Source organism: Podarcis vaucheri (assembly GCF_965113315.1).
Source record: "Podarcis vaucheri genome assembly, chromosome: 8".
NCBI lineage: Eukaryota > Metazoa > Chordata > Lepidosauria > Squamata > Lacertidae > Podarcis > Podarcis vaucheri.
In genome coordinates, this window is record NC_138766.1 from 94,831,946 (window position 1) to 94,852,552 (window position 20,607).

At 50.2% G+C, this 20,607-nt stretch overlaps 1 protein-coding gene across 6 annotated transcripts in view; it reads right to left on the reverse strand.

Moving 5' to 3' along the window:
* Positions 1-15,195: 15,195 nt before the first annotated feature.
* Positions 15,196-20,607, reverse strand: part of WDR97 (WD repeat domain 97) — a 43,135-nt gene continuing 37,723 nt past the window's right edge. For all 6 annotated transcript variants that reach the window (XM_082235433.1, XM_082235434.1, XM_082235432.1 and 3 more), the window contains 4 exons: positions 19,911-19,979; positions 19,414-19,577; positions 18,201-18,262; positions 15,196-15,604 (listed from right to left, as the gene is read on the reverse strand). In XM_082235433.1, coding sequence (XP_082091559.1) covers positions 15,402-15,604; positions 18,201-18,262; positions 19,414-19,577; positions 19,911-19,979 — 498 coding nt within the window. In that variant the 3' untranslated portion in view covers positions 15,196-15,401. The remainder of the gene's footprint in view (positions 15,605-18,200; positions 18,263-19,413; positions 19,578-19,910; positions 19,980-20,607) is intronic.

Sequence of the window (20,607 nt, forward strand, 5' to 3'; positions counted from 1 at the left end):
CTTCCAATTGGCTGCAGGAAGCTCCTGCAGCCAATCGGAAACCGTGTTGGACGTTTGGGTTCCAAAGAATGTTCACAGACCGGAACAATCACTTCTGAGTTTGCAGCGTTCAGGAGCCAAAAAGTTTGACTCGCAAGGCGTTTGGGATCCAAGGTATGACTGTAATTATCTGAAGCACATCGGACTTGGGCATAGGTTTGCCCAAGGCCACCCTGTGAGGCTTACAGCTGTGCCGGGACTCAGACTGGACTTTCAAACATCCAGACAGCACCAGTGCCCTGCCTGGCACACTCTCTCGCTGCTGGCAGGCTTCCTCTGGGCTTAACGCTTTGGGCTTGCTTCATCATGCAGGAGAGAAGGCTGACAGAGGCTGCGTGTATTTCAGGAAATGACTTCACTCCTCTTTGTTCTTTCCCTAAAGAATCGGGACTGTTCTTGCTTGCCTGACAAGGCCATTTATTGCGTTGGGGGTTTCCAGTGAGTGAGAGGATGGTGCAGATCCAGGGGCGCTTGTGTGGGGAGCCTGATGCGGGAAGAGCTGCTCATCTTCTGAACAAAGATGGAGACCCGCCCCCAACTGGGGAACCTTGAGCACAGGGTGACTGGGTTGGCACAGATGTGTGCAAACCATATCTAATTCTGATTTCTGCTAGACATGACGCTTGTTGCCATAACCTAGATATTTTATTACGCCTCCACAACTAAAGGATGTGTAGAAACATGTTCTCAATGGGAAGCATTACAAATGTCACCGCCTGGTGATTTTGGATGAAGAGTGATACTCAAATTTATTAAGAAGAAATCATTTAATAAAGTTTCCTTGTGTCTTGGCCACAGCACTCACCGCTGATCCGGACGTCATTGATATACACCCCGGTTAGGCTGGAATCCACGAGCTTGTAGGCCCCAGCCGTGCGGATCACCCGGGCGTGGATGCGGGAGATGTACTCGCGACTCCTCTGGGCAGCGGAGCTGAGGAAGGCGTCCACGGCGGCCACGCTTCGGCCAACCAGCGTGACGGTGTTAGGGAAACTTGCAGGGGAGAGAAAGAGAAAGGGGGTGGGTACTGGGGGTCCTGTTATTTTCTGGTACTGGGGGTCCTGTTACTGGACGGCAACAGCAGTGAGTGGGTGGGTGGGTGGGTGTGGGGTGGTGTCTGTGGGGAGGGAGGAAATCAATACTGTGCAATAGGACTGGGTGGTATCTGGTTTTCAACACTGTGATATATCGCAAGCTAAGCATCACAATATATCAATATATCATTATGTCTGAAATAAAGATAAAGGTATGTAGACGCATAGCATCTTAAAAAGCAGACATCACCTTGCCAACAAAGGTCCGTATAGTTAAAGCTCTGGTTTTCCCAGTAGTGATGTATGGAAGTGAGAGCTGGACCATAAAGAAAGCTGATCACCGAAGAATGGATGCTTTTGAATTGTGGTGCTGGAGGAGACTCTTGAGAGTCCCATGGACTGCAAGAAGATCAAGCCTCTCCATTCTGAAGGAAATCAGCCCTGAGTGCTCACTGGAAGGACAGATCCTGAAGCTGAGGCTCCAAGACTTTGGCCACCTCATGAGAAGAGAAGACTCCCTGGAAAAGACCCTGATGTTGGGAAAGATGGAGGGCACAAGGAGAAGGGGACGACAGAGGACGAGATGGTGGGACAGTGTTCTCTAAGCTACCAGCATGAGTTTGACCAAACTGCAGGAGGCAGTGGAAGGCAGGAGTGCCAGGCGTGCTCTGGTCCAGGGGGTCACGAAGAGTCGGACTCGACTAAACAACAACAAATGTAGACACATTGACTGGCTTCATGCTTTTTCCCAAATTGTGATTTTTGCTAAACACCCCCCCCACACACACACACACAATTTGTGGTATGTTGCCAGGCCAAAAATTATGAAACCGATATCATGATATGGACTTCAAACCAATTTGGAATGAAATATTGCTATACCGCCCAGCCCTCCTGTGTGATCCCCACAGTAAGAACCCGCGGGACGTCGGCACTTTCCCACAAGAAGCATGAAGTTGCCTGCAGTTGTGGGGGAAGGGGGGAAAGCAGCCATTGCTGAGCTCCTTCTCGCTTTTGCATTACGTCGTCCCCCCCCCCCCACATGCATTTTGCGCCTGGCGCTCCCAGCCCTTCCTCAAATGCTGAAATCTTCTCGCTGGTCCAGAAAGCCTGGCAGCTTGAGCAAGGGAAACACCAGAGAGGAATGTGGAGCAGAACAAAGCAGGAGCACAAAGAGGCCGAACACAAGGCATCACGTCCTCAAGGCAATCCCAGCAGCCCCAGGCAGAGAGAAAGCCCCTCCGTGGTGAAATAAACGGAAATCTGCCCTTATTCCCTTAAGGGGGACACAAGAGCCCTTATAGAGTCCTTTTCAGGTTCTCCATCGGTCGGAGAAAATAACAGAGGCCAACCAGAGAACATTGAGAAGCAAAGCAGCTAGTAAGCCTGATCTTTATTGAACTGTTGCAACAGGGTCCTCACTCACCACACGCAAGAGAAGGAGGAGGACCCAGAACCAAGGCGTGCCCGCCCCTAAATAGACATTTTAAATTGCCAGCCCTGGAGTCCAAGACCACCCCCAGACACATCATTCCTACATCACAGAAAAGGTGGTTTACAACAGAAATCTGAATGCATTGTTTATCTCCTGTCTGGCAGGTTACCTCTTAATGCTCACTTGATTGGATACCCTGGGGAGCCTGGCCAGTCTTTGGTAATGATAAATACTTAGTTCCTGAGCCAGGTCACAGGCTCACCCTATTCATACACAGACATTCCCTTAAGACAGGATTTGTGAATGAAAAGACAATGGGGAGGCTTTTCCATTTTCCTTTGACCTTGCAGAGAAAACATTTGGTCAGTCTGGGAGCCAAAATGGTTCCAGGGATGTTTTCCTGCGCTGCTTAAGACATGTCGTTTATATATTTATGTATGTGTTTGCTTGGTACATTTATGAACATTTATTTATTATATATATATATATATATATATATATATATATATATATATATATATGCAGGTTTTGGTGTCTTCGGGTGTCTTCCCGTGTAAGAGTCAGGGTGTCTGGGCGACGTTTCGACGAGGTCTCACTCGTCATCTTCAGGCTGGTGCTTTCGGCTTCTTGTTACTGGAACAGAGCAGAATCTGGTGTTTGAGTTCCTATAAATACTGTTGAGGGGTGTGGTGTATAGCCTCCAACGTTCTGGGCTATACACCACACCCCTCAACAGTATTTATAGGAACTCAAACACCAGATTCTGCTCTGTTCCAGTAACAAGAAGCCGAAAGCACCAGCCTGAAGATGACGAGTGAGACCTCGTCGAAACGTCGCCCAGACACCCCGACTCTTACACGGGAAGACACCCGAAGACACCAAAACCTACATTCCTGTACCCGTGAAAATCTACGAAAGCAAATATATATATATATATATATATGCAGGTTTTGGTGTCTTCGGGTGTCTTCCCGTGTAAGAGTCGGGGTGTCTGTGCGACGTTTCGACGAGGTCTCACTCGTCATCTTCAGGCTGGTGCTTTCGGCTTCTTGTTACTGGAACAGAGCAGAGTTTGGTGTTTGAGTTCCTATAAATACTGTTGAGGGGTGTGGTGTATAGCCTCCAACGTTCTGGGCAGAGAGGAAGTTCCTAGATTAGTGTGCCTTTTCTTCTTTTGTTCCTTAATTACTTGAGGGATATCTTGGGTGATTTCATGAGTGATATTCTGAATATCACTGGGTGGGTCATTAAGTGTAGATTAGTTGCTAAAGCTTTCGTGTCTTGACCTCTTGAGCTTGTGAAGAGTTTTTCTGAGAAGATGGCTGTGCTGCATTTAGTTGTGCTCTGGCTTGGCTTCGTGTATAGGGGCGAGCTATGGTTTTGTGCCTTGTGCCAGCCAGATCTGTGTAGGGATTGCAGGGGGGTGCAGCATCCGGAGGTGCCACTATAGTTTGGCTACTGGATGGAGTCTGTAATATGTCTGTGGAGAGGGTCTGGGTTTGGGTCTGGTGTGGTTGATTGGTGACGGCGTTCTGTGTGCCTCTGGTTCTGGTGTCGGTTTTTGTGGGGAGGGCTAATTTCCAGATGTCTGGCAGGCGGGACGTGTCGTCACGCTTGTTCATGTTGTGAGGGTGTTTCTCTATCTCGATGGCTTCCATGCCATCGAGATAGAGAAACCAGTTTCTGCTCTGTTCCAGTAACAAGAAGCCGAAAGCACCAGCCTGAAGATGACGAGTGAGACCTCGTCGAAACGTCGCCCAGACACCCCGACTCTTACACGGGAAGACACCCGAAGACACCAAAACCTGCATTCCTGTACCCGTGAAAATCTACGAAAGCATATATATATATATATATATATATATATATCCATTTTCAAAGCTATAAAACTTTATTAATGACTGCTGCAGAAATGTCTCACAACACAATTAATTAGGATTTCACCCATAAATTTAATAAATGAAAGTTATAGGAAGCTGGGCAAACTATTATCTTTACCGCTTCAGCTAGATAACTAGTGTTCCTTATGTTAAGTCTTTTGCAATTTTTGCTTAATGACTTCTTGGACTTTTGCCCTCTTATATGTTCTTGAAGGACAAGCAGCGTAGAGGATACAGTTATATGCATATATCACCATAGTTTTCCAAAACTTTTTAAAAAATGCAGCCAGACTTTCAAGTAGCGAGACTCTTGGGACTCTGAGCCACGTTTTCTCCTCAGACTGCTCTCCTCACCCATCTATATTTGCCTGGCTGGAATGTGTCTTTCAGCTGAGACACTGCCTCTTGCCTGCCTGGACAACGGATAGAAAGACGTGGGAACTGGTGTAGAAACACCTGGTTTTCAAACGGTCAGAATGTCCCCTGGAGTCCGGAGTCCTGCCCATGGCTCAGCCCAATTTTGCCTCTGCTCCTGCCCCACCTATCGCTTCAGCCTCTCCCCCATCCCCCTATTGAGGGTTCCCAGCTGGGAATGGGGCCTGCGGATGCTCTCCCCAGGGAGACTTTTCCGGTGCACTAAACTTATCATAACTCCGGTGCCAGGCCAAACACTCTGTTTTCCTGGGAATTTGAGCAGCACCCAGAGCGTCTCCACCCCCATCGTTCTGCCCAGACACTGAGGTCCAGATCCAAGGGCCTTCTGGCTGTTCCCTCGCTGCAAGAAGCCAAGTTACAGGGAACGAGGCAGAGGGCCTTCTCGATGGTGGCGCCCGCCCTGTGGAACGCCCTCCCACCAGATGTCAAAGAGAAGAACAACTACCAGACTTTTAGAAGACATCGGAAGGCAGCCCTGTTTAGGGAAGCTTTTAATGTTTAATAGGTTATTGTATTTTAGTGTTTTGTTGGAAGCCGCCCAGAGTGGCTGGGGAAACCCAGCAAGATGGGCGGGGTATAAATAATAAATTATTATTATTATTATTATTATTATTATTATTATTATTATTATTATTATGCCTGTTTGCTCAGGTCCTGCTTTCAGGCTTCCCTTTGGGGCATCTCACAGTCGCCAGCCAGAATAATAATAATAATAATAATAATAATAATAATAATAATAATATTTTATTTATACCCTGCCCATCTGGCTATTTATCCCAGCCACTCTGGGTGGCTTACAGCAGAACAAGGGGAGGTGTGGAACAGAAGGCTGCACCACATGGACCCCCCCCCACACACATTTGGTCTGATCCTGCTGCTGCTACAGCAGAGCTTTTGGGATGTTGTGATGCGGTTTTATTGCTATCCTTGGATTTTGAGTTGATTTTTAGTGGGAAGTGATGCATATGTTAAGAAAACAAACTCTTAGCCTAAAAAAACATTTCCCACCGCGGCCCAGAAAGACAACAAGGCAGCCCTTTTCTCTGGGGCTGGACCCCTGGCTGCTGCCTTCCTCTTCCTGAGAGGGAGTCTGGGTGAGACCCTGGAGGTCTTCCTGGCCCCAGAAGCGACTCTTCCCTGCCCCGGCCTCCCAGCTATTCCCCTCCTCTCTCCCCAGCCATTTCTGTCACCTGTGGACGATGCCGACATTGTGGCAGTGTGCCACGGCACTGACAATCTGCCGGAAAAGCCTTCGTGCCTCCTCTTCCTCCAGCCCAGGAAGCTCCCTCCTGTCCGACGTGGCGTTGATGTGCTCCAGGAGGTCTCCCCGGGAGGCCAGTTCCAGGACCAGGTAGGTGCGCTTACTGTTCCGGTACATCTCGTAGAGCTGGATCTGCAGGGGAGCGGCCCGCCCTCGTCACAAGGGGACCCAGGTGGACTGCCCAAGAGGACGGGGGACCCAAAAGAGTTTGGCATCCTCTGAGCTAAGCAGTTCCACCAGCGCAAGGACTTTTCCCTGTGCAAAGGAGCTTCGCCTTCCTTTCCTCTGCCCGCCTGTGCCCCAGAACTTTGGGGAAAGAACCCAGACCTGTGTCAGGTCAGGAGAGAAGCAAAAGTTCTGCTGAACAGACAAAAGTGCTTATGCCAGGAAGGAAGGAAGAAGTACCAAGAAAAGAAGAACGGCAGATGAAACTGATGGACTATGCAGAGATGGTGAAAATAACAGAGGCCAACCAGAGAACATTGAGAAGCAAAGCAGCTAGTAAGCCTGATCTTTATTGAACTGTTGCAACAGGGTCCTCACTCACCACACGCAAGAGAAGGAGGAGGACCCAGAACCAAGGCGTGCCCGCCCCTAAATAGACATTTTAAATTGCCAGCCCTGGAGTCCAAGACCACCCCCAGACACATCATTCCTACATCACAGAAAAGGTGGTTTACAACAGAAATCTGAATGCATTGTTTATCTCCTGTCTGGCAGGTTACCTCTTAATGCTCACTTGATTGGATACCCTGGGGAGCCTGGCCAGTCTTTGGTAATGATAAATACTTAGTTCCTGAGCCAGGTCACAGGCTCACCCTATTCATACACAGACATTCCCTTAAGACAGGATTTGTGAATGAAAAGACAATGGGGAGGCTTTTCCATTTTCCTTTGACCTTGCAGAGAAAACATTTGGTCAGTCTGGGAGCCAAAATGGTTCCAGGGATGTTTTCCTGCGCTGCTTAAGACATGTCGTTTATATATTTATGTATGTGTTTGCTTGGTACATTTATGAACATTTATTTATTATATATATATATATATATATATATATATATATATATATATATATGCAGGTTTTGGTGTCTTCGGGTGTCTTCCCGTGTAAGAGTCAGGGTGTCTGGGCGACGTTTCGACGAGGTCTCACTCGTCATCTTCAGGCTGGTGCTTTCGGCTTCTTGTTACTGGAACAGAGCAGAATCTGGTGTTTGAGTTCCTATAAATACTGTTGAGGGGTGTGGTGTATAGCCTCCAACGTTCTGGGCAGAGAGGAAGTTCCTAGATTAGTGTGCTTTTTCTTCTTTTGTTCCTTAATTACTTGAGGGATATCTTGAGTGATTTCATGAGTGATATTCTGAATACCACTGGGTGGGTCATTAAGTGTAGATTAGTTGCTAAAGCTTTCGTGTCTTGACCTCTTGAGCTTGTGAAGAGTTTTTCTGAGAAGATGGCTGTGCTGCATTTAGTTGTGCTCTGGCTTGGCTTCGAGTATAGGGGCGAGCTGTGATTTTGTGCCTTGTGCCAGCCAGATCTGTGTAGGGATTGCAGGGGGGTGCAGCATTCGGAGGTGCCACTATAGTTTGGCTACTGGATGGAGTCTGTAATATGTCTGTGGAGAGGGTCTGGGTTTGGGTCTGGTGTATATATATATATATATATATATATATGCAGGTTTTGGTGTCTTCGGGTGTCTTCCCGTGTAAGAGTCGGGGTGTCTGTGCGACGTTTCGACGAGGTCTCACTCGTCATCTTCAGGCTGGTGCTTTCGGCTTCTTGTTACTGGAACAGAGCAGAGTCTGGTGTTTGAGTTCCTATAAATACTGTTGAGGGGTGTGGTGTATAGCCTCCAACGTTCTGGGCAGAGAGGAAGTTCCTAGATTAGTGTGCCTTTTCTTCTTTTGTTCCTTAATTACTTGAGGGATATCTTGGGTGATTTCATGAGTGATATTCTGAATACCACTGGGTGGGTCATTAAGTGTAGATTAGTTGCTAAAGCTTTCGTGTCTTGACCTCTTGAGCTTGTGAAGAGTTTTTCTGAGAAGATGGCTGTGCTGCATTTAGTTGTGCTCTGGCTTGGCTTCGTGTATAGGGGCGAGCTGTGGCAGGGGCCTCCCTGGGGGTCCCGCTCGTCTGTAGGGGGCTTCGCCTCTCGGCCCCCCTGTAACAAGAAGCCGAAAGCACCAGCCTGAAGATGACGAGTGAGACCTCGTCGAAACGTCGCACAGACACCCCGACTCTTACACGGGAAGACACCCGAAGACACCAAAACCTGCATTCCTGTACCCGTGAAAATCTACGAAAGCAAATATATATATATATATATATATGTGTGTGTGTGTGTGTGTGTGTGTGTGTGACCTTAATTTTTTTATTTCAATGGACACAGCCCTCAGCCAGGACCACCCAGGCTACTTACTGGATGAAGTCAGCATGGTCCGGGGCTGCCGCTCGGCGGCCGATCCTGCGCAGGTGACAGGGTCTCTGTCCCTCACGGCAGGGCTGGCAGGGGGCTGGCATTTCAGGAGAGTCCCGCTTGCTCAGCAACCAACTTGCAGGAGGGCAGGTGCTGGGGAAAAGCAGCCAAGGTTTCTGTTAAGAGAAAGCAAAAGACCCAAACATGGAGACAGGGAACTGGGAAATGAGCCAAGGGGAAGCAAGGCAAATTCTTGCACTCCGTGCAAAAACGGAGTCCACCACCCACTCTTGAAAGGAGAAGCAACCATTAACTCCCCGGAGAGTGGAGATCTACCACAGAGTTGTATAACGGCATGAGGATAACCAGACCAAGCCCATCTTTACAAATCCCATTTCCCAGCCACCTGCTTGCTTGGAGAAGAGAAGCAAAGTTTGTCCTCTGGGAGCAGAAGCCTGTGATTCCCACCCCCTTCATGCTTTTCCTTAAAGAGTACCGTATTTTTCGCTCCATAAGACACACTTTTTTCCTCCTAAAAGGGAGAAATGTCTGTGCATCTTCTGGAGCGAATGTGTGGTCCCTGCAGCTGGAGTGCCCAGGGGCAAAAAGCAGATGCTCTTTATTTGAAAGAGGGAAGTGGGTGTTGAAACAAAGCCGCTGATCATTTGCTGGAGAGAGAGATAAGGGACGCTAGAGCAGTGTTCCCCAACCTTGGGCCTCCAGCTGTTTTTGGACTACAACTCCCATCATCCCTCGCTAGCAAGACCAGTGGTCAAGGATGATGGGAATTGTAGTCCAAAAACAGCTGGAGGCCCAAGGTTGGGGAACACTGCGCTAGAGATAAAGGAGGCTGCCTGGGAGGGGGGAGGAAAAGGCAGCGAGCTTGCAAGGAGAGGAGACAGGAAGACTAAAGCAATGAGGAGAGAAATTAGAAAAAAGGAGGAACAAAAAACTGCTCCAGCTGAGGAAAAGACACTAAGGCAAACAAGAGGGAAGGGGGTGTTGAAAGGAAGCAGCTGATCGGCAAGCGATTGGGAGGGAGATAAGGGATGCGATAAAGGAGGCTGCCTGGGAGGGGGAGGTAAAAGCCCATGGATTTTTGCATTGGTCACCCCAAATTCACCATCAGATCACATAGCGTGTCCATGGCTACAGCCTGCACCAAAAAAACCACGCATCCACTGTTGTGTGGGGCCAAAACGGCGCAAAAACGTGGTTACAAAGAACAGATCAACATGGATTCTCAGGATTTTTGCATTGGGCTACCCCAAACTCACCGTCTAGCAATGCAGTTGTTTTAAAACAGGGGTTATGTGAGATCTCACGGAAACCCAAGCTAGCAAGTTGGTCTTCTGGACCAGCTCAAGTTTCTGAGTTGCGTCACCAAGGGCAGCCCCACAAAGAGTGCATTGCAGCAATCCAATCTGGAAGCGACCTGAGCATGGAGCATAGTGGCTGAGTCATCTCTGTCCAAAAGGGCTCATAGCTGGCAAACCAACCAGAGTGGGAAAAGGACTCCCAACTACAGAGGACAGCGTTGATCCAGAAGCACATCATCAAGTCCCAAGCAGGCGGCTACCCAACTGGAATTCATAGTTTAGTTATACTACACACTTAACAAAAAACACCCTGATGTTTCCATTGGAAACTGGGAGACTGGCACAGGAGAGATGCCTATAAAATCCTGGCCTGTGTAGGAAGAATAGATTGGGAAGCAGAGATCTGCACTTCCTTCAGGAACATTCATTTGGGTTTTATAAAGCTGAAAGAAAATATTTTTGTAATGTGTCACAGTAAATAATTAAATGCAGGAGGGGCTGACTGGATCTTGGAGCAGAACCTTCTACGCAGGCGCCAAAGCAAAGGCAGGCATGAGTCATACCTCGTGATTTGAACAAAAACACAAACTGAAAGTATCAAGAAGAAAAGGGAGTTATTTTATTCAACAGCATTCTTTTTATTTCTTGCACGCTAATTAATTCTATTTAAAAAAAAAGAAAAGAAATATGCAAGGTTTTACTAGCCTGCTTTTCACTCTCCTGAGGGGCCAAGGGAGGAGAAAAGGAGGAGGATCTGCCCCTCCTTCACAGAAGCGTAGTGTTGGGAGGGACCCTCCAGGGTCATCTAGCTCACCCCCCACAAAGCAGGATGAGGGGAGACCAAAATTATCAATCTCTTTAAAAAAGGTGACAGAACTGATAGTGGAAACTACTGAGGCATCTCTCTATTAGCTGCGGCCGGCAAAATTCTTGCAAGGATCTTAGCAAACCGTCTCGTAACAATATCCGAGGTGACCCTTCCTGAATCCCAAAATGGTTTTCGGCCTTCTAGGGAGACAGAGGACATGATTTTCACCGCTCGACAGCTTCAAGAAAAATGCAGAGAGCAAAACTAACCCCTGTCTATGGCGTTCATTGACCTGACTAAGGCTTTCGACACTGTAAATCGCAATGCCCTGTAGACTGTCCTTCTGAAAATTGGCTGCCCAGATAAATGTGTGGACATCATTCGGCTACAGCAACAATCGCAGATAATAATGGCTCTCAAAGTGAACCATTCACAGTGGGATCAGGTGTTAAACAGGGTTGTGTTCTTGCCCCAACTCTATTCATTATTTTCATTGCCATGATCCTACACTTTGTCGAAGGGAAACTCCCCACCGGAGTAGAAATCATATACCGAAGAGATGGAAAGCTCTTCAATCTGAGTAGGCAGAAAGCAAAGCGGAAGGTTATCGTAACTTCCGTCATGGCAACGTAGTGTGCGCACGCTCAGAGGATGACCTCCAAACCATGCTTAATATCTTTGCAGAAGCTTACGAAAAGCATGGCCTATCGCTCAATATCCAAAAAACCAAAGTGCTGCACCAACAAGTACAAAATAACCCCTCTGCAGTGCCACAGATCCAACTCAATGGTGTAGCGTTAATCACATTAACTGTTAAAGGAGAATATTTCCTAATTCACCAGCATAATGATGATTCACACCCTGGCTGGCACTTTCTTGCTCTCCTGCCCTCGGGCAGAAGATACAGAAGCAGGATTAGTCGCACCAACAGGGTAAAGAACAGCTTCTATTCGTTAGGCTGCTGAATGAAAAGATAACAACAGGGCAACTGACTTTTGGGTTTGGTGGGTGTGCGTCAGAAAATGAGGGGAATTAAGACTAAAAGAGCTGAGTGGGGGTGATTGTGTAATCTCACTGCATACAAGTTGTACCAGTGACAATAAAGTATTTCAATTTCAATTCAATTCCAATTCATAAGCAGGAAAAGGTTTTCCACAGGGTGGAATGGAAGACATCTGAAGGCAGCCCTGTTTAGGGAAGCTTTTAATGTTTGATGTATTACGGTATTTTAATATTTTTTGGGAAGCCGCCCAGAGTGGCTGGGGAAGCCCAGCCAGATGGGCAGGGTATAAATAATAAATTATTATTGTTGTTGTTGTTGTTGTTATGGTACCAGATGAAGAGTCCTGCAGGATTCGGAAAGCAGAGTCACAGCTCTGGGCTATTGTGGTTAGATGAGGGCAGCTTAGTCCTTCTCCTTCGTGAGGATGCAACCTCCCTCTTCCTCTGCTTCCCTCTGAGTAAATGGGGTTCCTTCCGCCTGCAGAGGTTGCCCAAGAGGACCCAGGGAGGTCTTGCCCCTGCTCTCCTGGTGCTGGCAAGAAGGGGCTCAGCCAACCCCCTCTGGGAAACAAGGAGGCGAGGGCTCAGATCCAAAAGGGGAGGTCTGCTTCCAAACCAGCGGCAAGGGATGTTTTCTGGAATATCCAGCCTGTCCTCTTTGCCCCCATCAGGCAGGTCAGAGAGCTCAGAAGGCCAGACCTGCAAGTTCACTTGGAAAGGAGCGAGAGAAGGAGGAGGAGGAGGAGGAGGAGAAGGAGAAGGAGAAGAAGAAGAAGAGGAGGAGGAGAAGGTTGGGTTTGATACCCCGCCGTTCACTCCCCTTAAGACAGGCATATCCAAAGCCAACCATAGCTGTCAGCTTTTCCCTTTTCTTGCGAGGAATCCTATTCGGAATAAGGGAATTTCCCTTAAAAAAAGGAGAAAGTTGACAGCTATGAATCCAACCCACCAGTTGATTTAATCCAGCCCCCGTGGGAGTATACTACGTCCTGGGGTAAAATCCTTAACAAACAAAACAAAACTCAACAACTTTTGGGGTAAAATTGTAAGTAAAACTCGACAACTTTGGGTTTGAATCCTAAAAAAAGTTCAAAAACCTCAATCCCCAAAATAGCTGAACAACTTTGGGGTAAAATTATAAGAAAAGCTCAACAACTTCAGCCCTAAAAAAACTCAACAACTCTGGGTTTAAATCCTAAATAAAGCTCAAAACTTCAATCCTAAGGAAAGCTCAGCCACTTTGGTCGGCCCTCAAGCATCTTCACTTCATCAACTCTGGCCCTCTTTGGGAAAAAGTTTGGGGGCCCCTGTGGCTGAAGGAGTCTCAAAGGGGCCAACAATCTCCTTTCCCTTCCTGCCCCACAAGGTGAGTGGGGCTGGGAGACTTCAGAGAAGTGGGACTGGCCCAAGGTCACCCGGCAGCTGCAGGTGGAGGAGCGGGGAAGCGAACCCGGTTCCCCAGATCACGAGTCCACCGCTCTGAACCCCTACACCACGCTGGCCAGGAGCCCTGCAAAAGAGCCCCCTGCCATATCATTTTTTAAAAATAATATTCCTTTTCCTCCGTTTTCAATTGCAACCCAATGATGGCCCCATTGTAACCATGCCAAATTCGGCTACAATTCCTAATACCAAGAATCCCAATACCCAGTGAAGTAATTTAGAATGGCCTTTCTTCTGTCTCCCCTGCAGGCGGAGGACTCGGGCCTCAGTTGCTCAGCCACGCAATGGGCGCAAGGGCTGCTCGCCGCCCCCCCCCCCGCGCGCGCGCGCGCTCACCTGCCGCCCGGCCGGCCGGAGACTCCGCCGCTCTCTGCGCGCCTCTCGCTTTGGCGCTCGGCAGACCCGGCCCCGCCCCTCCCGCGCCCCCATTGGCTCTCGCCCGCGCCAAGCCCCGCCCCCCCCGCGGCGCGGCGCCAGGAGAGCGGGAAGCGAAAGCGAAAGCCGCGCTCCTGCGCCTGCGCGGAACTCTCCCGCGCTCCTGGCTCGGGCGGGGCGGACCCGCGGCGCCAACACGTGTCCGCCCACTCCCACGTGCACGGAGGCCCAGCGGGCGGCAGGCGGGGCAGGGCTCCTCCCTCCTCGTGGCAGCCCCGCCAGGTGGGCTCGGCGGAGGGGCAGGACCCGCCCGACACGCGACCTGGCTCTCTGCACGTCGGAAGGGCTCCAGGGCGAGGGGAAGAGGGCTGTGCTGGACCCGAGTCAGAGACCCAGTTTGGCACACACAGGCAGGCAGCCTCAATGGGGGAAAGGGACCCTGCCCCCCCCATAGCCACACCACGGCGAGCCCCCCCCCCCCCGCAACTGGTGCACGTGTGCTGCTCATAGCTGTCCACTTTCAGATTTGAAAAGAAGGGATCAGCAGCCTCCCCTGTCCCGGGGACAGCCTACGGGAGATCTAACCATCCGGGATGGAAGCAGCGGGAAACGGGGCTGGAAGAAGGGAATTTCCCGCAAAAAAAGGGGAAGGTGGTGTCAGGGCTGAAAATTGGCAGTTGTTTCTTGAATGCTTAAAAAAGCTGGGTCAGCATGAGTCAGCGGCCTGCACCGGGTTGCATATAGAGAGTGAGAAATGTTAAGTTTGTTGTTGGGTTGGTTGGTTGGTTAGTGAAAGCTGGTAATGTACTACAGTATTTTAATATTCTTTTGGGAAGCCGCCCAGAGTGGCTGGGGAATAAATAATAAAATTATTATTAGTGTTGATGTGTGTGCAGTTGGTCAGTCGCTTTTGCACAAAGACTTTTAAGAATAAAAGCAGAAAGTGCTCTGCAAGGATACTTTTCTCACGGACTCTTTTATGCCAACAAGGGTCAGAGGACCAGGCTGAGGAGACAAAGGGAGGTCAGAACCCCCCCTTTTTTTTTTACAAACACTAACAGGTTGACAGCTATGGTGCTGCCCCTTCTTGCGACCCACGTTCCCTTCCCGATGCCCCTTCTCCCAAGAGAGCTCTGCCCACGAAGAGCTTTCCCTGGCATTGCCCTCTGGAGCTGAGGCAGGGAAAGGGAGGCCACTTGAAGGCAGGCAGCCTGCCCAGGAGGCCCCGGGTTCACACCAGCTCATATCCCCAGCAAATCAGCCTTGCAGAGTTTGAAGGGATCCTCAGGGCCATCTAGTCCAACCCCCTGCAATGCCAGAATCGGCTCATTTGGCTCGGCTTGTTTCTGACCTGCCTGGCACCACGGAGAATCCAGCTGTGCGGCTGCCTTTCTCCTCACTCCCGGCAAAGTTTTGCAGTTATTTCGGAGGCAGTCCGTGGCAGTGGACTTTGCTTAGCCTGCTGGGCTGCTGCTGCTGCTGAGTACAATTTTCTGGCACCGCTGCCTGGCACAAGTTACGCAGGGGGAAGCTGGACCCTTCTGCGTCCTGCGCATTAAGCAAAAGTTCAAGTGTGCTGGAAAACGCCACCTCCCTGGATCGCCAGGAGTGCTGCCGTTTAACAAACAATCCTTCCTGATAACAGAACCATGCATGATTCCTAAGCTGGGCAACACCCAGGGTGGCAGCTGCCCGTCGCAATTTGAAAACGATTAGGAAACTACAAAAAGCATGACCAGACAGAGAGGTTTTGGGTGACCTTGGGCATAAGTTTGCTTTTATTGACTTTTCATTTTGTCTGGATGCATCTGTGGCGAGCAGGCGGGCGGCCTCCCATCGCTGCCATCTGCCCGGTTGGGGCACCATGAAACATGGCGCTGGCCAGCCCTCCAGCCATTGCCAGCCAGAAGGAATTTCACCTCTCGGATGGAACTTCAGGCGTCTCCTGAAGCCTTCAAGGGTAGTTGTCGGCGTATGAAAACTTGGGGATGAAATACTTCCGTACCAACTGCTGCATGGCGGTGAAAGACTTGGGTGACGCTGGCCTCTTCGGAATGGGTGGGAAGGGGTCCAAGTTGATTCTCGGCAAGGGAAGTTTCACAAAGGGCGCAAACCCCTTCATGAGGTAGCGCGGGAAAATGTACGGGCAGTAGAAGCCTGTGTTTGAGGGAGACAACAAAGAGGAAGAGGAAGGCCATTGGGCATGGGAGAAGCCCCCGGACTCCCCTTTCCTTCCTCGCCCCCAACTCTAATCCAGCAGAGATCAGCTGGGAAACAACTCGGCTGTCCGTTTTTCAACCAGCCACTGTACTTCTGCTTTCAACAACAGCTCAATGCACTGGCATCTTTTTTATTTAAATATTTATATACCGTATTTTTCGCTCTATAACACGCTCCAGACCATAACACGCATGTAGTTTTTAGAGGAGGAAAACAAGAAAAAAAATATTCTAAACGAAATAGTGGATATATGATTTTTGTGGTTCATGCTGTGGCCACAGACATGTGATCTGACAGTGAGTTTGGAGTAGCCCAATGCAAAAATCCTGAGGATCCATGTGGATCCATGCTTTGTAACCACGGAGGAGGGAAGGAAGGGGAACCATGGATCCTCTGCTCACGACTGCAGCAGATCCCCCCCCCCCGCCATTTCCCCTTACTTTCTAGGAGGAAAAAAGTGAGTGTTATGGTGCAAAAAATACGGTAACTGCTTTTAAAAAAAAAGACCTGTAAAGGTAAAGGGACCCCTGACCATTAGGTCCAGTCGTGACCGACTCTGGGGTTGCGGCGCTCATCTCGCTTTATTGGCTGAGGGAGCCGGCGTACAGCTTCCGGGTCATGTGGCCAGCATGACTAAGCCGCTTCTGGCGAACCAGAGCAGCGCACAGAAACGCCGTTTACCTTCCCATCAGAGCAGTACCTATTTATCTACTTGCACTTTTGGTGTGCTTTCGAACTGCTAGGTGGGCAGGAGCAGGGACCGAGCAACGGGAGCTGATTCGAACTGCCAGCCTTCTGATCGGCAAGTCCTAGGCTCTGTGATTTAACCCACAATGCCACCCGCGTCCCTAAGACCTACAAAGCAGCTCATAAAAATGTAAGAAATTGTGTACATCCAATAAAAAACAATTCAAGTGGATCAAAGAAGATAAAGGAGCAGAGTAGCCATAAAATTCTAACGTCAATCTAGCCAGCGCTTTGAATTGTGCTTGGATATGAACTAGCAGCTAATGTAGACAGAAGAACGGCGGAATAAAATAACCCACGTCTTGAGCTCCCAAGAGGAGCCTGGTCACAGCGTTCTGAGATGCTAAACATGTTCAGAAGCAGGACCATGCGCCAACCCAGCCTAGATGTGATGATGACGGCAGGTGTGACTCTGGACAGCTCTGCCTTCTGCAGGACAAGTTGCATCAGGTGCACAAACCACAGCTGTGCTCAGGCACTCCTGGCCAACGTTGCTCCAAGGTCCTAGGAGCACCCCAGATGGAGAGGAGCCCCTCATCCAAAAACCTGGACCAGCATCCCTGTGTCTTGCTTGGATTAGCGGGTGGTGATAGTGTTATGGGCTGGGCCCCTTCTAATACCTGGATCCAGCACAGTTTCAATTCCTGGAATAGCCAGGTTAGCTTCCTAGTGAGGTAATGGCCCTCTCCGTGTGGGCCATTAAGGTAACAAAGGAAGTGGCTGTGTGCCAGAAACCAAATGGGTGGGGCCCCTCCCTTCCCTCAAAGACAAAGGCCAGAGTTGCAAGTTGCTTTTTCAAGCTGGAAGCTGGCAGGCTGCAGGTGGAGCAGCTCAGAGTCAGAGCTCTGCCTGATTTCATTTGTGTCTATGGGAAAAGCAAGACCCTCTTGGGGTGTTAATGCTGTGAACTCCTCCATCGCAGGCTCAGGTGGTGTACACATAAGCAAGAGATCCCAAAGCCACCGCGGTCTCTGCTGCCCTGCATTCCAAAGGAAACAAACCCTGGAAAAGTACCTGGAACACCTGGAATTTCATGCCGCCCAGAGATTGGGGTGGTGTGCAACAATAGTCACAATATTTACCTCCATTCTATGAAAATCTTCACCTTCCTGCTTTGTGCAAACAGGAATATTGGCTCGCTCACTGTGAGTGGGATAAATCCCTTCTGGGTAGAAATAGCCCCCCCCCCCGGAATGCTTTCCAGCCAGTGACACCCCAGAATACACAGGACACACCTCTTGCCCAAGGCTGGGCATCTAGGAGGGATTGTCGGATTAATCTGCCAGGTGTGTGCAGAGCTGCCACAGAAAAGTCTCCAAAGCTGCCTCTGGGATTATGATGGCCCTGAATCGCAGCCAGTTGTTCTAAAAAAGGCGAAGCCTGGGCATCTAAGTGCAAGCGCCCAAACTGGCAAGATGGTGCCAGCAGCTGGCACATACAAAGACGTGTCTGTTCATCTCCTTCTCTGCCGGAGGCCAAACCTGGCCCTTGATTTGCCAGTCTTGTTTTAGAGATAAAAAAGGCAGAGTATAAACATCCTCACAAGCAAAGACTGAAATAAATCTTTCCAATTGTAATCACAGAAAGCAATCTGGGGTCAAACTGAAGAACTAGTTAGTTTCTCCTGCTGCAGGAGGAAGGATGGGCAGGGTCTGGGTGGGGGGTGGCAGAGCATTTGCCCCCAGTGCCATCCAGGCCCATTCACGTCTGTTTGGGGGCAAGCAGATACAAGCCACAGGGCCAGGCAGTGGGTGAAGACCCCCCCCCGGCCACCGCAGCTACTTACGCTCGGGTATTCTCTTCCTCAGCATGGCATTGGTTTCTCCGAGCCGCAGGATGGCACGCTTCCTGTCACAACAAGGGCATGGGTTTACCAAGAGCAGCAGAAGTCCATGGAAATGGCACTTGTCCCCGTGCACAGCCTGTGGTCCGTTGTGCGGGGAGCAGCACAGGTGAGGCCAAGCTCACCCGCCTGCACTTTTAGGAAGACGCCACATATGGGAGAAGCAGCTGTGAGCCTGGCTGGGCTGGGCCCGGGGCTGACCCGAGTAACGCGGTCCAGGTCCGGTCCCGAATCCGAAGGTTCCACTAGGAGTCAGTCCAACAGGGTTGAGGCAGGAAACCAGGCAGGATCTAGCATACAGCAGTGTTGCTCCCACAACCTGGGGCGGGTCCAACAGCCTTTTATCTCTGTCGGGGTAACGGCTGGTCCTGATCCCCCAGCGACTCACCTCCCTGTCTCGCCCGAAGGCGAGCACTCCTCCTGCGAGTACTCAGGTCCCTCCTTCTCTCAGACCTCAGTCTCTGCAGCTCAGGAGATGTCAGTGGGTGACTAGACCCAGAGGCCGCCTCAGCCTCCCCTGACCCAACCGGTAGTGGAGCAGCTGTAAGTGATGGCCCAGCTGGAGGCAAGGAGGTCATCCCTGCATCTGGAGCCAGGGCAGGATCAGGCCCCTGACTCGGCCCAGCTGGTGCTTGTTGCAGGGGAACCTGTGCAGACTGGGGCTCTTCAGAATCAGGCCCCAGACTCGGTTCCGATGCCGCCTGAGGCAAAGGATCCAGTGAAGAATGAGACTCCTCTGGTTCCGAGTACGAGCCCGAGTCCCAGACCATCACACCGGCCCAGACTGGGGGCAGCGTTGTAGAGAGAGAAACACACACCCCCCCCCAAAGTTCCAGAGTTGTTGGATCCTTCTATACTCTACCACAGCCACGGAAAGCCTGTGCCCCCCCCCCTTGGGTCTTGCTCTGGGGCTCCAACTCCCATCGCCATCCCTGACTTTTAGCCCTGGTGGTTGGGGAAGCTGGAGTCCAGCAACCTCTGGGGGGCCACACAGGACCCCCAGCCCTTCACTGCTCCCAGAAATCTGTGGGGAGGACAGACAGAATCATTCTGCCAAGCTTGGGGGAACTGATCTGGGAGGCAGCAGCAGCAACAGAAAAGCCATGCATTTGCCTGGGCTTCCTCAAGTGTCCCATGGTGTACCAGCCCCTCTTACTTCTTAATGGGAGGCAAGGCCATGACGGTGTCCTTGGGCGAGATCAGCGAAGAAGAGACCAGCTGCTTCATCTCCTCCAGCTCCTTCTCCAGCTGCTTTTCGATGAAGTAATGGATGGCGTCGATGGGGCAGACGGGCTGCATCCAAAACTGAGCCGCCTCCGCCTGCAAGAGGAGAGCAGTCTTCTGAAAGAGAGTTCCAATCCTTCTCGTTGTACTTTTTCTATTGTCAGTTTTATCGCACAGTTTGTTTTATAACTTTTCCTGTATATTCATCTAGTATATTTATTCCATTTGTTTATTATATACAAGTATCATTCAGTTCTGCTAGGATGTCATTAATACAATATAATCTTATATATTCTTTGAATAGTCTCCATTCTTTGAATATTTTTTGATTTGGGGCTCCTCTGGCTTTTCCGGTCAGCTTTGCTAATTGAAAGTACTCTAGCATGAGTGATTGCCAATCTATTATACTTTCTGAACTGGTGGCCTCACCTCCAGGCTTCCTGACTCCTCCGTCTCTGGCTGCTCTGAATCGTCCGTGACGCCACCACTCTCTGGCTCCTAAGTCAGAGGAAAACGCACCAGTCAGAGTCCAATTGGGCAAATGTTTCTGACACATGGAAAAAACATGGCAGGATATCTCCAGTTACAGGGAACCAGGCAGAGGGCCTTCTCGGTGGTGGCGCCCGCCCTGTGGAACGCCCTCCCATCAGATGTCAAGGAGATAAACAACTATCTGACGTTTAGAAGACATCTGAAGGCTGTTTAGGGAAGTTTTTAATGACTGATGTTTTAATGTATTTTTAACCTCTTGTTGGAAGCCGCCCAGAGTGGCTGGGGAAACCCAGCTAGATAGGCGGGGTAGAAATAATCAATACTGTATTTTTCGCCCTATAGGGCACACTTTCCCCCCTCCAAAAATGAAGGGGAAATGTGTGTGCGTCTTATGGGGCGAATGCAGGCTTTCGCTGAAGCCTGGAGAACGAGAGGTGTCGGTGCGCACCGACCCCTCTCTCTCTCCAGGCTTCAGGAAGCTCTGCGCAAGCCTTGGGAGACCGGCTCCGAGGGTTGCGGAGAGCTGCCTCTATCCCGAAGCCTGGGCGCGCTGAGCAGTCCTGCCCGGGCTTCGGGTAGCTCTGCGCAAGCTGTGGGAGGGCTCCCACGGCTTGTGGAGAGTTGCCTGTTCTGG